Genomic DNA, 17,500 nt, shown 5'->3' with positions numbered 1-17,500 from the left:
AAACACGCAGACTGAGGTGAGTATCGTCTGAAGCATGAAACAAACAAACAAAAAAAAACAAACATGAATGTGATTGAATATGTTTGTCAATTATCACACTCATCTTGTACCCGCTGCTCTGATCTCCATGACAACAGACAATGATTGAACAGTTCCTCCAGCTACAGAACAATCCAGTTTGAGAGAATTTCAGACAGTACACTAAAACAAGATTCAGAGTCAACGACACAACGCACAATCGAGAGACACGGACACGCTAACTGCTTCTAAAAAATCTTATAAATTGTACAGAACAATATTTTTTAAAAATCTAAAAATGCATAAAGTTTTCTATGATCTTATAGGTTTAGGGGTAGGTTTAGGGATAGGGGATAGAATATACAGTTTGTACAGTATAAAAAACATTACGCCTATGGACTGTCCCCACGGAGATAATAAACCAGACGGTGTGTGTGTGTGTGTGTTCATGTTTGTATATCCCGGTGGGGACCTAAACCTGAATACACACCAACACATGGGGACTCGTGTCACCGTGGGGACCAAAATTGAGGTCCCCAGGGGCAAAAAAGCTAATAAATTGTACAGAACAATATTTTTTACAAATCTAAAAATGCAAAAAGTGTTCTATGATCTTTAGGTTTAGGGATAGGGTTAGGGATAGGGGATAGAATATACAGTTTGTACAGTATAAAAACATTACGCCTATGGACTGTCCCCACGGGGATAGTCAACCAAAGCCTGTGTGTGTGTGTGTGTGTGTGTGTGTGTGTGTGTGTGTGTGTGTGTGTGTGTGGTGGTGTGTGTTGTGTGTGTGTGTGTTGTGTGTGTGTGTGTGTGTGTGTGGGTGTGTGTGTGTGTGTGTTGTGTGTGTGTGTGTGTTGTGTGTGTGTGTGTAGTTGTGTGAATGTGTCGTGGGGTGTGTGTGTGTGTTGTGTCGTGTGTGTGCTGCTTGTGTGCTGTGTTGTTGTGTGTATTGTGATGTGTATTTTGCGTTATTTTTACATTTTATAGTTTTTAACATTTTGGCTAAACGGGCTCATCTCATGTTATTAAGTAAAACAAACAGAAACAACAAGTCATTCTATAAAAAGTAAACTGCTTTTTTGTATTATAGTCTCACGTGGATTCTAGTCTATTCAATCGGGTTTTCATCATGAATTAATTCAATCAGTTTCCGAGACAACAAAACACCCAGAAATACCGAGAAACAGCACTGAAGGACATAATATAAAAACTCATTTCACATATCAAGTCCTGTTTTAGATTTAATGAAAGTTAGGTAAATAGAAAAATACACTGTTTCTGTGTCCAACATCAGTTTATCATGAAACAAAAAACATTTATCATGTGATCACACACTCTGAATGTTCCTTAATTAATCCAATAAAACAATACTTGTAGAACATTGGGAATTGTAACAATGTCAAAATCTCACTGGATTATTACAAATAATGGCAAATCTAATTTACTACACTGCAAAAAAGATATTCTTACCAAGTCTTTTCCTCTTGTTTTGTAGTACAAATCTCTAAACATTCTTAAATCAAAATGCACTTTCTTGACAAGAAAAGTGACCTAACATATTTAGTCTCTTTTTAAGGAGAAAAATATAAGAATGAAGTAAGTTTATGGTAAAAACAAGCAAAAACATCTGCCAATGGGGTGAGAAAATAGGTACTTGAGAAAAAGGTCAAACTAAATTCACGTTGATCTATCTCACCCCGTTGGCAGATTTTTTTTGCTTGTTTTGACCATAAACTTACTTCATTCTTATATTATTTTTCATAAAACAAGACCAAATATCTTAGGTCACTTTTCTTGTCAAGTAATTGTGCATTGATTTAAGAAGTTTTAGATATTTTTACTAAAAACAAGACAAAAATGCTTAGTAAGAATGACATGTTTTGCAGTGTAAAGTCCACTGTATGATATTTAGTGCGATATTTTAAATGACAAATGATGACTTAGAAACGTGCCGTCCTCTTTACTTGATTCTCTGATCATAACTGTTGCTTTGAGGTGTGAGTTAATGACCTAAAAATCCCTTTTATCAAATAAAATCACTGCATCAGACGGACCTTGACAGAGGTAACATCTATTATATTGTTCAACATTCTCTACGTATCGTTTCATACAGTCATGTGACCACCATAATACTGAGACAGTTTTGTGATATTGTGATAATTACACCATATCCATAATATTGAGACAGTTTTGTGATATTGTGATAATTACACCATATCCATAATATTGTTACATCCCTATAGTAGAAATATAAATACGCTTATTGTGTGAATAATTAATAAAGTGTAGCACTGACCTGTAGAAAATCAAACACACACCTTAGAAATGAGAGAGCATTACCCGTTTGTCAATAAATGCTTACGTTTAAAATCTGTGGGTCATTTGCTTCTGGATGTTAACTTTAAAAGAGTATACATGAATAGCATCATTTTTTAGTCAACACTGAAAACAAACACCAGAGCTGTTTCTCATGTGATGTCTAGAGCAGAAGAAAACCCGTCTAAAGCAGCGCATCTAAAAACAAAACTCTCTTTTATATTCAACACCTCTCTAAAGTGATGACAGAGATCACCGCAGTGCATTCTGGGATTGAAGAATACATGCGATGCTACTATAGAGTCTGGTCTGATCTCTGTCTGTGGAAAATAAAACCACGATCTGTCCAGTGACCGTCAATGGAAATTTGATCAGTTGATTTCTTTACATTGTTGTTATTTAATAAGAATCTCACAGGACTGTAGTGAATGTGTGAATGACCTTCACCAGGTGCTGACGCTCAAAAACACTCTTATCTGAAACTCAACCATAAATAAAAGCCATTCGACCTTCCTCATGCATAAACACAGCAGACATTCTCTACGAGCGGGGAGGAAAATAGACGAATTCTGCTGTAAATGCCCCTCGTACTCCAGCAAGGACACGTCCAACACACATGCACGCACGCTCATGCACACACCCACACCCACACACACACCCACGCACACACGCAGGCACACACACACACACTCCCGCGCACGCATGCACGCACACACACACACTCCCGCGCACGCACACACACACACTCCCGCGTGCGCGCACGCACACACACACACACCCACGCACGCACGCACGCATACACACACAAAAACACACACACACACATGCACGCACGCATGCACACACACACACACACACACACACACACACACACACACACACACACATTACCCAGAGCTTTTAGGACAGAAGACTGTGATTGATATACTCACATATTTGATGACTTTAAGTTGTAGAGATGCGGCATCTAGATCACACAGCTCACCTGTCAATCACATCACATCATGTCTGTGTCATCTATGTATACATGTCTATGGTCAGGGGTTAAATTGGCATTTGTTATGTGCAGGGCTCTGTGGGGGATTTAGAGCGGTGCGTATACGAAGCTTATAATCTTATTAAGTAGCTGTAAAATATAAGTTGAGAGAGCCTTTTGCTATGAACAATAAAATGCTGATCAAACTCATTCTAGATGCCAGCAGTTTACAAAGCTACATGCGATAAGAATCAAATCTTTCTGTCGACCTCTGCCCTTTCCTTGTATATCTTCATTTATTAACGTCCACAGAATTGTATGCATGTGTATTTCTAGCACTTTTCTGTCAAAACGTCATACAGCATTCACAATGACTGATGACCCATTAACTTGCCGCACGCACCATGAAGAAAGCGCTTTAAATGCTTGAATTGGATTGAAATGACATCATTTGGAAGCCGAGCTTTCTTCACAAACAGCTCATTACGACTCGAAGCGGCTGGGGGCTGCAGGAAGGAAACACAAGGGCGCGCGCGCTCCAAACTGAATATATCTCCCCCCAAACAGCCCATCGTCACTTAGTCGAAAGAAAGAGATAAAGACGTTGTTTTTAGTGCTTCTTTTGCCAAGTGAAAAGCGAGACGGTCAGTCTCCGCCCCGGACGGCCCGGCCCAATTTACCCCCGTCTATGGTCACGTCAGTCGTCATCAGATCACAAAAGAGAACTGGGTGTAAATCCTCATGTGTTTGTGTCTCTCACCACACAGCTGTAGGATCTTGCGGTCGAGTTCTCTGTAGTCCTCCGGTCGTGTGCTGGCTTTGACCTCCACTGGTGCATTGTGGGTCAGAGCGCGGGGCTGTTTGGAGCATCTCTGCATGTGTTGAACCCGTTTACAGGCCACAGTGAGCTGAACACACAACACAAGGAGTGTCAAGAGACATGATATCATTTTACCATTCTTCCTCGTTCATACGGCTTCACAACAACACGAGCGTTTTCATTTCTTTAACATGACACATGGAAGTAGATCATGTCATGTCATGTTTCTTTAACAACCTCTCCGAACACAAAATGACAAAGGAAACACGCTCGCTCTCTCTCTCTCTCTCTCTGTGTGATGACAGAAAGAGCGTCTGAATCTGGTTAATGATAATAGCTTTTCGTTCTGCATCTTAATTTTCAGAAACGTGTCAGACCTTCTGTGCGGCTTTCTAAATGGCCTTCATTTGAATTCTTGTCCTGATGTTTCCGTTTAGTTTTATATTCTGTCATGTTTCTGTGACTCTCAAATGCACAAACATCAGCGGGTCAAACACAGCAAATGGAGAGCGACAGTTTTTCTCTTTTCTCTTTATTCACGCCGGGCGTCTCCAACACACAGCGCAGAGACCAACTGTCACATCCTGTATTTCAACATCTGTGAGACGTCAGGTTAGTGTGAATATAGTCTCTGTCCTTACAGGAAAAAAACTCCTGATTTTCACAATCACACGTGAAGTGTGGTTTCATCCATGTAAAAGCCAAAAGGATCACATGTTGTGATATATTTTTCAATGTAAATTTCTGTAAATGCACTGCATCCGTGCGCAGAATACCTCACAATACAAGATATGAAAACTATGAAACTATATAAGAAAATATTTCAGTACATTACAAATAATAAGGTAGTGCTTCTCAAACGTTTTCGTTGTAAGGCCCCTTTTGTGAAGAGTGCCTCGCTTTGCCGCCCCCCAAAATAAAGACTTAGGAATCAGTGTTAAGTTACTGTGAAAAAGTAATTTGTTACTAGTTACTTATTACATATTCAACAGTGTAATTAGATTACTGTACAAATGACTCTCTCCAAAAAGTATTTAATTACTTATTACTAATTACTTTCTATATCCTACATCAACCTTGATTAGTTAAGTGATTCAAGGATAGACACGAAACGGCTCTTAATTCATTCAAATAAATCATATAAAACTACATCAATTATTCTTATTAACCGACCAAAGTATACAAATGTGAGAAGGACACATTAAAGCATTCATTTTAAAGTTAGACTTATAATTTTGATGTCTTTCCACTATTGAATATATTGAAGTATTTAGTTTAATTACAGAAGTAACTAAATAAATTAAAGAAAAAATATGAGTAATCCCTTACTTTACTTTTCAAGGGGAAAGTAATTAAATTACAGTAACTAATTACTTAGTAACTAGTAACACCCAACACTGCTTGGAATTTTAATTCAACCAAAAACATGTTCAGTTTTACAATGCTAGAACATCAAATCTTTTGGTCGGTGGTCTTATTTTTCTGATGTTTGATTGCCTAAAATCTATGATAAATTTCTACATTTCATACAATGCCACATGGACACATCCTGGGGCCCACCAGTTTGAGAACACTGTGATAAGGAATGCATTTTTAAAATCTTATTTTGTTAAGTAAATCAAAGAAGTGTCTCATTTGCACTAGTAGACTTCGTCCCTGACATGTAAACTTGTTAACCGTCAGTCTGTGCACTGATCCACACCTGTCATGTGTCTCTAGGAAACACTTGGTTTTGATTGGTCAGTCGTGACATTTCGAGACACGTGATTCAAACCCATGTTAGAGTTTTTATTTTATGTAACAACCGTTTGGATGAACGTTATCACATACTCGTAAATCTCTAACATTTCTGTCGGGACTCTTTTGCAGTCTAGAGCTTCTGTTCTCTCTGTTTTTATCTCTCCTTCTCATTCTTTTCTCATTTGAGATGCTTTTAAACTCGTCTGATGTTAAATTGCTTCTCTAATCATCAGAATCAAAGCTTTGTGAAGTGTGTGTGAGTTCTAATGAAGATGATGATGGTGGTATGATGAAAGCGTGTGGACCCTTATAACTGAAAATGAAACATGAGGTGCTTTTGACTCGACTGAACCCTGCCAGAGAACCCTCACAAACCCTTCACGTTTCATATTTAAACTCCGCAGTCTTATAGATCTGGGATATAAAGTGTCAAAATTCTAAGAGTGACGTCATTTTACTCTTATTCTTACACTTAAGAATACGAGTGATTGATAAAGGTTCATTCATGTTAAGACTAGGTCTCAGCTCCTAAATGACTGAAGAGAGCTGAAGAGGTCTCCTGAAGAGGAAAAAGATGCCAGTACAGAGGCAGATACCGTGGACTTTACAAAGAAAGAAACAATGTGTTGGAATGATATGATGACAGGGAGTTAATGAAATAATAGAATAATATACAAGAAAAGGTTAAATCCATTTTTAAGGATTTGCAGCTTTGGTCTTTTCTTTATATCCAGCTGTGAGTGTAATACAGAAGGATGTGATTCAGCAGCTTCATTATTTAAATTCACTGTTCTTTAAAAGTGTGTGAAACCGAGCCAAAATGGATACATATTTGTAATATTTTTGCGTATAATGCATAATAAATGTTTGAAACTGCAATTCTTAACTTTTGCATCTCTGTTTGAAAAATGAAATTGCAGGTCACTTTATGCATTTATCTTCATACGGGTTGAAATGACCTGATGTCACATTTCCCACAGAATGGTTCAGCTCAATATATCAATCACTATGATAAGCTTACCGTTGTAAACCAGGGGAAGGGAGGCAGACAGTTTTCGACACTCCTTTTTATGTCCTTGCCCAATACTAAATTTAGGTTTAATTTACCCAAATAAGTTATGGATTGCAGCTGTATATATAAATTTAAAAAATATATATATATATATATATATCAATGTAATGTCTGAATTAAGTAATGTCTTAATTCAGCTAGGAATATATGGTGCCATGCTGCTGTGACTTCACCCTTGCAGGCTCCCTATTGGCTGATTCAGAGGTCAAGGGCGGCCATGTTGTGTTTAAATCATTGTAGTCCTTAATTTACAACACTTAAGTCAGAATTTAACAATCAGTCTTAAACTTTACTGAAAGTTGCTTTTAGCTTCTTTATAAAAGTCTCCTACTCTTAAAAAACTCCTACTTCTTACTAAGACTTTTTTGACACTTAAGTCAAAGTTTAAGACTACTCTTAAGAGCACTTCTGAGAAGTTTTATACATACGAGCCCTGTTCAGAAGACCAACATTTCATCTGGCTTATTCCAGCCAGACGAAAGATAAACAAAAAAACAACAAAAATGAGTGTGTTTACATGTACAGTCTCACTCCGATTAATCTTAATAAGCTGATAACAAGTAAGGTCATGCAAACGTGTAAAACGGTTTTCTTTTATCTGGGATAAACATAAACAGCGTAAGCAACACCCGCTCGACAGAGGTCGTTTTTTGCCCATTATGCCGATTTCGCAATGCTTGTAAACACCTTTACCGGTTTTCTCTCAGTTTTGTTTATGTGCGCATGTCTGACAGCGCATAAACGTCTCAAACAGAAGTAATAACGCATAAAAGTCCGCTCTCCAATCATGCAGTTGATGTAAAAACGGCAAAATGAAAAACTATTGTTGCATATGCAGGTACTGCGGATATGAGAAGAGATATAAAAATACACCTTCTGACCGATTTCCCGCTGCATTTTTATTTACTATCGACGGTTTCATCCTAACAACATAAACATACAGTACGTTACTGCGCACACGCACTTTTGTGAGCCCACCTTAACTTCCGGTACACATTCACAAACAATAGAGCGCCTGTAGATTATTTCTGATAACAATCAAAAGAAACCGAGAAGAAGCGTTTCTTGGCTAAACTTGTCTCTCTAATATTTTGAATTTAGACTGCGATACCAAGCTCAACCGCTAGATGTCACTGTACCATACGGTTTCTTTAAATGCGACCAATTTATTATTTAATAAAATGAACATGCAAGAAAATTCAACAAATCTTTTATTTAATACAATTATTATACAATATATTAATAATACAAGTTAATATTAACATAAATTAAATCAAATATAAATAGTTATATTATTAGACACTAAGCCAAACACAAACTGGAAGTTAACTGGGGGTCAGGCGCTGGTGATGTCACTCCACGCAAGAAATTTGGCAAGTCTCAAACTTACTTTTTGAAAACCCCTCCTTCCTTTTCTTTTTTTACAAATGAACTTGAAGCATTTGCCACATCTCTTTATACCCATTTAAATGATAAAGCTATAATAAGAGCCAATTTTTTTTCAATGACTTGAGTGCCTTATAATTTCTTGCTACCCCTTGCAAAAGTTTATCCTTCAAATGTAATTAATGTAAGGGGATTTTTTTTGTTTTTTTGTCTTTTTCTTTTCTATCTTTTCCCCATTCTATATTGACTTAAGATATATTGCTGTCATATATTATAGTCAGCTATGTCTGCCTTGAAAATTATTGTATTTAATGTTGATGGTTAATGCCTTTTTTTTAAATGTGTTAACTTCAATAAAATAAAATGTGACCGATGAAAAAAAAGTCTCCAACTTCCATGACAACGCGGTTTTCTGCATAGCCAGTTTGTTGATATGCATGTAAACATGTGAAAACAGGTATCTTTTATAAGCTGATGTTTTATAGATATCCGTTTATTTGGTGCATGTAAACGCACTGAATGTAAAAAATATGATATGAGCATTTCATATGAGTATGTTTACACTACATCTATATTATAGAGTAGCAGCGGTTATTACAGGAGCATTTTTATTCACACCAGCAACAAAAACTGCAGGAGGCTCTTTTACCATGGTACGTTTAATTATAAAATGTCAGATATATGATCCTAATTTATGCAAAGTATGTTTCATTTTACAGAAAACACTCATGTGGTGTGTGTGTCTTACGTGTTTTTCCAGGACGTTCAGGTTTTGTTCGTCTTGTTCTGTCAGAGTTTTACAGCAGAGCTGTGAGAGAGACAATACACACGATTCATTATTTCCTTCAGCAGATGACCTGCACACACACACACACACACACACACACGCACGCACGCATGCACGCACGCACGCACGCACGCACGCGCGCGCACGCACGCACACACACACACGCACGCACGCACGCACGCACGCACGCACGCACGCACGCACACACACACACGCACGCACGCACACACACACACACACTTTAATTCATGTAGGGGTCACAGGGTTGAGTCCCAGAGAGACTATAAGCACACACACACATTTCCCATGAGACACATCAGATGATATGAAGCCAGGCTGTCTACTCAGGCCTCACTCATGGCAGTGCATTCTGGGATTGCCTTATCATGCAGGGACACATGCCGTGAGTTTGGTTATCTTCAGACTGTCTGGAACAGGTTTAGTATTGAGTTTGGAAGAGAGTTAGAGATAAAACACGTCCTTGTTCTGATGTCACCCGTCTCCATGGCCGATTTTATTACGAGTGTCGCTGATGCCGAACTAAAGCATAAAGTTTTATTACTCAATTTGAAATAAACTGCGCGTTGAATGAAGCAACATTAAGCAGCTTGTTAAAAATAACAAGTGAGAAGGAATTTCCCTGAAGACGCTCCAAAGAGAGAAATCCAGCAGAACACAGCAGCATTTAAACACAGGTGTGAAACCACATGAAGAGAGAGAGACATCATCACAACTCACCACAATCACTGATGTCACCGTCCCCTCATCAACTAACGGCATGATGAGCACTAGAGAGAGAGAGAGAGAGAGAGAACACACTTTACACTACCATTATCTCGGCCTAAACATCAGCGCGTCAGGTGGTTTTGGTCTGGCAGTGAATGCACTGAAAGAGAAAGCTAGACGTGCGTTTTACGCCATCAAAGGCAGATTCACCCAAACACATATTCCAGTTCCAGTCTGGTGTCAAATCTTTGATAGTGTGATTATGCCTATAGCTCTATATGGCTGCGAGGTTTGGGCTCCACAGTGTCTGACAGATTACTGAATTCTGTAAAAACATTTGAAGAGTTCAGAGAAGAACACCAAATAATGCATGCATATTTGAAACATAAACATAATTCTTTTTATTTTCACCTGATAGATTTTCAACAATAATTCTTCTATCATCGACAGATCTCTCTATAGACCTCTTCAGATGACATTAACAGTGCTGGTTCAATGCTGGTCCAGAAGAACTTCCTGTTTCAGTTACACAAACCTTCCAGAATATCTGAAGAGTTTATTTCCTAAATGAGAAAACTCCTTTTTTTATTTTGTTCAAAAATCATGTTTATTTATTGGGAATTCCAATTAATATCAATCAAACTGCCATTAAGCCATAGTAACTAAAAAATACAGCTAACTAACACAATTAAAACATTAACATTTAAAATGTTAAAACAGAGTTATCTCTTTTGGAACTCATCATCTATAACCGATAAAAGAAGTTAAACACATATCTTGACATACGATCACATTTGATAATATACTGTATGTTAAAAATACTACTAATAAATAAATAAAAACTGAAACTGGAAGTGCTTCTGGACCAGTGTTTACATCTCGCAAACTGGTCTATAGAAGAAACGTACGTCTGCCATTTCTGTCAAAATACTGTACACACTTTTACTGTCAACACAATATTACACAATAGAGGGATGACAATATTTCCTGTGATGAACTGTAATGAATTCAGAGCATTTCTTTATGTAAATACTTCTGTAAACACACCCACGCGCGCAGCGTCCTGATGTTTGCTGTCTGAACTTCTGAAGGTTGTATTGTTGCCCTGATAAAAATAGTTTTACGTGGTCATAGTCACCATGGGAACAAGAAGAGAAAGAGAGCGAGAGAGAGTTTGATGAAAAAGTAAAAAAATCTGATGAAAGTGGGCTAAAAGATCAACAGTGTAAATGAAAAACCTTCTTACTTTTTAAGAGCTCACTTTCCCTAAAAGCCTCCTCTTTCTCCATCTAAACACGTACGTATGCATGCACGCACACACACACACACGCTCATGCTCACACACACACACACACACACACACACTCACACACGCACGCACGCACACACACGCACGCACTCACACACACGCACGCACTCACACACACGCACGCACGCACGCATGCACGCACGCACTCACACACACACACGCACGCACTCACACACACACGCACGCACGCACACACACACACTCGCACGCACACACACACGCACGCACACACACACACACACACGCACGCACACACACCTCGTTTATCAGGTGGTAATGGAGCGGCCAGTGAGTTGGTGTGTTTCTCGTGGAGTCCTGATGACGGCAGACCAGCACACTGGATTCTCTTCTGCTGTTTAACTGCATCTCTGAAACACACATAAACACGGATGAAAGTGAAAGTGACCTATTAGTCAGATATGGTGACCCATACCCGAAATGTGACCTCTGCTTTTAACCCATCCAGAGAGTAGTGAACACACGCACACAAGTGGTGACCACACGTCCACCCGGAGCAGTGGGCAGCTATCACTGCAGCACCCGGGGAGCAAGTAGGGGTCAGGTGCCTTGGTCAAGGGCTCCTCAGTCGTTACCCGCCGGCCCTGAGGATCCAACCGGCAACCTTCTGGTCACGACTGCCACCCTTATGAGATGACGTGTGATGTCAAACACCCCATAATACACATGACGACATTATTAATGAACTGACGTTTTATCGACATAATGACAACTACACAAGTGTTCAACCCAGCGTCGGGTCAGAAATGGACAAACCCAACTGTTGAGTAAAACTGACCGAGAAAATGTTTGGCTTTGACCCAGGAATGAGTTAACACAAGCCGTCACAGGATCATCTATAACCCAACAACAGTGAATATACAACATCACCCAAAGAGAAACATTCACAACAGAAAGAAAGTTTCATCTGTTCGACTGAAAAGCTTTTTAAAGCCCATCTCTTCAGTGACAGATATCCCAGCATGCACTGCGGCAATACAGCCGGAGCTATTCAGCTGCTGAAAACCAATTTACACCTCATCTCTCTCTCTCTCTCTCTCTCTCTCTCCTACAGACTCGACCTGCAGTTTGTGTTTGGAAGAAAAAGCCGGACCCTTTTCTCTGAAATCAGCACTCTGAAAATAAACCGTGTGTGTGTGTGTGTGCGTGTGTGTGTGTGTGGTTTACTAAGAGAAACGCTCTTGCTTATGTTGGTTCATTCTTCTCTCTCTGTTCTGTGATTTCACTGCAGCTGACCAGATCAAACGGGTCAGAGCCGCAGAAAAGACCCTTTTAAAACCGACATGAGAAGAACGACTTTCCTGAAACTGCACTGAATAACACACAGAAATACATGAAAGAGAACGCTGTTTCTGAGAAGGTTTTGATAATAACTATAAATGCATTTATATGTGTGCGTGCGTGTGTGTGTCTGTGTGCATTTGTTTGCGTGTGTGTGTGTGTGTGTGTGTGTGTGTGTGTGTGTGCGCAGGCGTGTGTTTGTGTGTGGGCGCAGGCTTGTGTGTGCGGGTTTGTTTGTGTGTGTGTCTGTGTTGTGTGTGTGCATTTGTTTGCGTGTGTGTGTGTGTGGGTTTGATTGTGTGTCTGTGTTGTGTGTGTGCATTTGTTTGCGTGTGTGTGGGTTTGATTGTGTGTCTGTGTTGTGTGTGTGCATTTGTTTGCATGTGTGTGTGTGGGGGTTTGATTGTGTGTCTGTGTTGTGTGTGTGCATTTGTTTGCGTGTGTGTGGGTTTGATTGTGTGTCTGTGTTGTGTGTGTGCATTTGTTTGCATGTGTGTGTGTGGGGGTTTGATTGTGTGTCTGTGTTGTGTGTGTGCATTTGTTTGCGTGTGTGTGTGGTGCTGTGCGTGTGCGTGTGTGTGTGTGTGTGTGCGTGTGTGTGTGTGTGTGTGTGCTGTGTGTGCTGTGTGTGTGTGTGTGTCGTGTGTCGTGTTGTGTTCGTGTTGTGTGTGTTGTGTGTGTGTGCTGTGGTGTCTGTGTGTGTGTGTGTCGTGCTGTGTCTGTGTGTGTGTGTGTGTGTGTGTGTGTGTGTGTGTGTGTGTGTGTGTGTGTGTGTGTGTGTGTGTGTGTGTGTGTGTGTGTGTGTGTGTGTGTGTGTGTGTGTGTGTGTGTGCGTGTGTGTGTGTGTGTGTGTGTGTGTGTGTGTGCGTGCGTGCTGTGTGCGTGTGTGTGTTGTGGTGCTTGTGTGTGTGGTGCGTGCGTGCGTGGTGGGTGGTGCGTGTGTGTGTGCGTGCGCTCCGTGTGTGTGTGTGTGTGTGTGTGTGTGTGCGTGCGTGTGTGTGTGTGTGGGGTGTGTGTGTGTGTGTGTGTGTGCGTGCGTGGTGGTGGTGCGGCTGTGTGTGTGTGTGTGTGTGTGTGCGTGTCGTGTGTGTGTGTGTGTGTGTGTGCTGTCTGTGTCTGTGTGTGTGTGTGTGTGCGTGTGTGTGTGTGGTGTGCTGTGTTGTGTGCGTGCTTGTGGTGTGTGTGGTGCGTGTGCTTGTGTGCGTGTTGTGCTGTGTGTGTGTGTGCAGTGCGTGTGTGTGTGTGTGTGTGCATGTGTGTGTGTGTGCGAGTGCCTGTGTCCTGTGTGTGTGTGTGTTTGGTGTGTGTGTGTGTGTGTGTGTTTGTGTGCATGCTTGTGTGCACATGCATGTGTGTTTGTGTGCGCGTTTGTGTGTGTGCAGGTGTGTGCGTGTGTGTGGGCGCAGGCGTGTGTGTGTGTGCGGGATTGTTTGTGTGTGTGTCTGTGTTGTGTGTGTGTGCATTTGTTTGCGTGTGTGTGTGTGTGTTTGTGTGCATGCTTGTGTGTTTGTGTGCACATGCATGTGTGTTTGTGTGTGTGTGTGTGTACAGGCGTGTGTGCATGCGTGTTTGTGTGTGTGCGTGTGTGTCATTGCTGCTGATCTGCAGAAGGGCGGAAAGTTTTCCAGATTACGGAACATTTTTCAGTCGTTGCGGAGCAGAAGAGAGAGAGACAGATGACACTTGTCTCACCCACACGCAGTTAACTAAAGTCCTGCTACACGCCAGTTCCCATGACAACATGTAGCTTGATTACACACTGGACACACACACACATTAGAGACATTAAGAGACCGAAAGATGTGAAACGAATCAAACACAAGTGTCTGTGTATCTTACTGTAGGAATGAACACGAGAGAAAGTCACTTGAGGTTTTATAAACTGCAGAACATTTTCACAGCAATCACAGACGTTCAGATGAATTTATCATCACATGAAACACTCTTTATTCATTCTGTGACGCAAAATGACTCTCTTTCAGTCTCTTTCATGTGTGCCTTCACATGAATCTCTCTCTCTCTCATTCTGTGACAGCTCTTTTTCTCATGTTAATGGATTGATGTTGTTTTATGCTCGTGTCTGTCTTTCACACATGTGATCTGGGTTTGTGATCAGTGAAGGTTAAACGTGTTTCATTGTGAGCGCAATCAAAGGTGTCGTCTCTTATCAGCCGCGTTATTATCACACAACAACAAAAGCACATTTCAATCCTGCCGCTGTGCCAAGGACATCCAGCCTGAATCAAATTCTAATGAGAGCAAATATTATTAAACACGGCCGTGAGATTTTCCACATTCAGCCTTGATCTTTTATTTATTTAAGTCTCTTTTGAGCTATTTCACACACACGCACACACACACACACTGAAATGACGTGGAAAGAGCTTCACTCTTGTCATTCAGATGCGCCGCTCGCACACATCATCAGCTTTATGAAATATCACAGCCTTTAGTTCAAGAGCAACAGATGATCAGCGCCTAAATGAAAATTCTCAAGCCCGTTTCACAGCGTTACCACGGTAACCGACTATCAGCCTCCACAATACGCAAATTTCACTTTGACTGGATGATCAAAAATCTGGAGAAAAAACAGAGAAAACTGACTTTATTCAACACCTGATAGATGCAGACTAATGATAACAGATAATCCCTCAGTTTTCTTGAGATGTGTCTGAGAGGGTCAGGACTGAACAGAGCTCATGAACCTCCTCATGTTCCCCTCATTCATCCACGAAATACACCTGTTCACCTGCACTTTATCTCTCTCTCTCTATTCCATTCAATATATACAACATTACAATATTGTAAAGTTGTAACGATACGCTCAGCTCACGGTTCAATACGATACACCATACTGGGTTTACGGTTACGATTGCATCACGATATTTGTCATATATATATATATATACTGTATATATGAAGAGTCTGGTTCCAAAATTAGATCATTTTTCTCAAAAATCATGTTTGATTTATTGTGCATTCCAATTATTATCAATCAAACTGAATTTGGTTTGTTTTGATTTAAGCCATAATAACTCAAAAATACAGCTAAGACAATAAAACACTATAAAAACATGATAACAATAAAAAACATTAATTTTTAAACAGATTTATCTCATTTTGGAACCAAACACTTCATATATATATATACATATACTGTATATATAATTTACACACACAAATGGCAACAATTTTTAGTAACATTTGTTATTTTGTTAAAGAATTGAAAACATTCAAGGTTTAATTGAACCATCTTAGCTCTATGATACATCTCTTAATATGTCTCGTATTACGATAGGTGATACTTCGATATTTTGTTACACCTCTACAATATTTCCAAAGCGCGCGTGTGTATGTGTGCGTGTGTGTGTGTGTGTGTGTGCGTGTGTGTGTGTGTGTGTGTGTGTGCGTGTGTGTGTGTGTGCGTGTGTGTGAAACACAGTTCACAATAGGGATGTAACAATATCTAAATCTCTTGGTACGATAATACCTCGGTGTAATGCCAGCTGTACAATATTTATCGCAATATATTTAAAAAGACAAATGTAGACTTGTAAGAAAGTGTTGTAGGTGTTTAATAAGCAATTCTTGAACATTGCACTGATGTAAATGAAGCATGTCATATCCTGTCCTCTTTTCTTGATCCTCCGATCATAACTGTTGCTTTGAGGTATGAGGTACAGTATGAGATGAGTCAAACGACTTCAAACTTCCTCTTATAAAATAAAACCTTGACAGAGGTAACATCTATTATATTGTTCAACATTCTCTACGTATCGTTTCATACAGTCATGTGACCACCATAATACTGAGACAGTTTTGCCGTTGAGATACCACGAAATTGATCATATGGTAACACTTTACATTAAGGTACCCTTGATAAAGCATTTATAAATGTGTTCATTAATGATTAATAAGTCGTTTACAAATGCATTATAAAGCAGTTATAACTGCATGAATAAAAAGGGGGATTCTAACCAAATACCTGCCAAATAGTGAGCCATTTTAACTCACATGTTATAAAAGCTTAATAAATGCATTTATTCATTATTTATTTGACTTGAAAGCAGATTCATTATTATCTTGATGTCGTTTGCAATATAGGCTGTCAGACTGGACACTGTAGGGTGTTGTGTTATTTTTCTTATACCTGCTCACTATTTGGCAGGTATTATTCATGTAGTTATAACTGCTTTATAATGCATTTGTGAATGACTTATTAATCATTAATACAGGGTACCTTAGTGTAAAGTGTTTTCGATAATATTGTTTTTAAAGGAATGTAAGTCTCGGTGTGTCACGTGTGGTTGGTTTGACAGACAGAATCTGAATGTGTGAATGATGCTGATGTCTGGTGAGATGTGCAGACATGAGCTGAAGTGAATCATCTGCCTCCTCTTATTTCTCTCTGTCACATGCTTTCATCTGTGTGTGTGCTGATGTTAAAGTCATTACTGCAGACACCGAGACAGCAGATATTCACGGTCTGATCCCGTCTCATCCTAAACCAGGCTGTGGACACTCAGTTTATAGAGATAAATGAATATGATCATTCCTGCTGCTGTACAATCTTACCATAGTAAATACTAAAGTATACTACGGTCAATTCACTGTAGTGGCAGTTCCGTGAAAATGTCAACCTTACCATGAAAAAAATAACGTTTTTACTACGGTAACAGCACAGATATCAACATTTGTGGGTTCAAATTCCCATGTGAGGTCTCTCGTCAAGTTTTGAAAGCATTACTTTTATTGATTTATTTATAAGCATAAGTGTCATTTTCAGGATTGTCACATCCATAACAGTACCATGAATGGACACATGAAAATTAAAATAAAGTAACTATTTGATGTTTTATGAAGAGACATCCCTTCTGCATTCGTTGGGTATTATTGCTTCAGGTTTGTATATTTTAATTCACAAAAATCCCACAAAATTTGTTGTCTCCCAAAAACCGTGTCCTTTTTTTGTCACATCCATAACGCACATTTATTTCCCTTTATTAAAATAGAAAATTTGACTGACATTTTTCTGCTGTTTAGAC

The 17,500-nt window shown here is 39.5% G+C and overlaps 2 protein-coding genes across 2 annotated transcripts in view; both read right to left on the bottom strand.

Moving 5' to 3' along the window:
• LOC130565670 (protein eva-1 homolog C) overlaps positions 1-17,500 on the bottom strand; it is an 83,008-nt gene that overhangs the window by 21,756 nt on the left and 43,752 nt on the right. The gene's annotated exons all lie outside the window — the stretch shown is intronic.
• Positions 3,213-17,500, bottom strand: part of LOC130565669 (cGMP-dependent 3',5'-cyclic phosphodiesterase-like) — a 19,256-nt gene continuing 4,968 nt past the window's right edge. Inside the window, exons 3-7 of the mRNA XM_057352631.1 lie at positions 11,415-11,524; positions 9,860-9,909; positions 9,083-9,142; positions 4,077-4,224; positions 3,213-3,325 (exon numbers count right to left, since the gene is read on the bottom strand). Of these exons, the coding sequence (XP_057208614.1) occupies positions 3,228-3,325; positions 4,077-4,224; positions 9,083-9,142; positions 9,860-9,909; positions 11,415-11,524 (466 nt within the window). The 3' untranslated portion in view covers positions 3,213-3,227. The remainder of the gene's footprint in view (positions 3,326-4,076; positions 4,225-9,082; positions 9,143-9,859; positions 9,910-11,414; positions 11,525-17,500) is intronic.

This window comes from Triplophysa rosa, linkage group LG15, assembly GCF_024868665.1.
Source record: "Triplophysa rosa linkage group LG15, Trosa_1v2, whole genome shotgun sequence".
Lineage (NCBI taxonomy): Eukaryota > Metazoa > Chordata > Actinopteri > Cypriniformes > Nemacheilidae > Triplophysa > Triplophysa rosa.
This window is presented reverse-complemented; position numbering and strand designations above follow the sequence as displayed.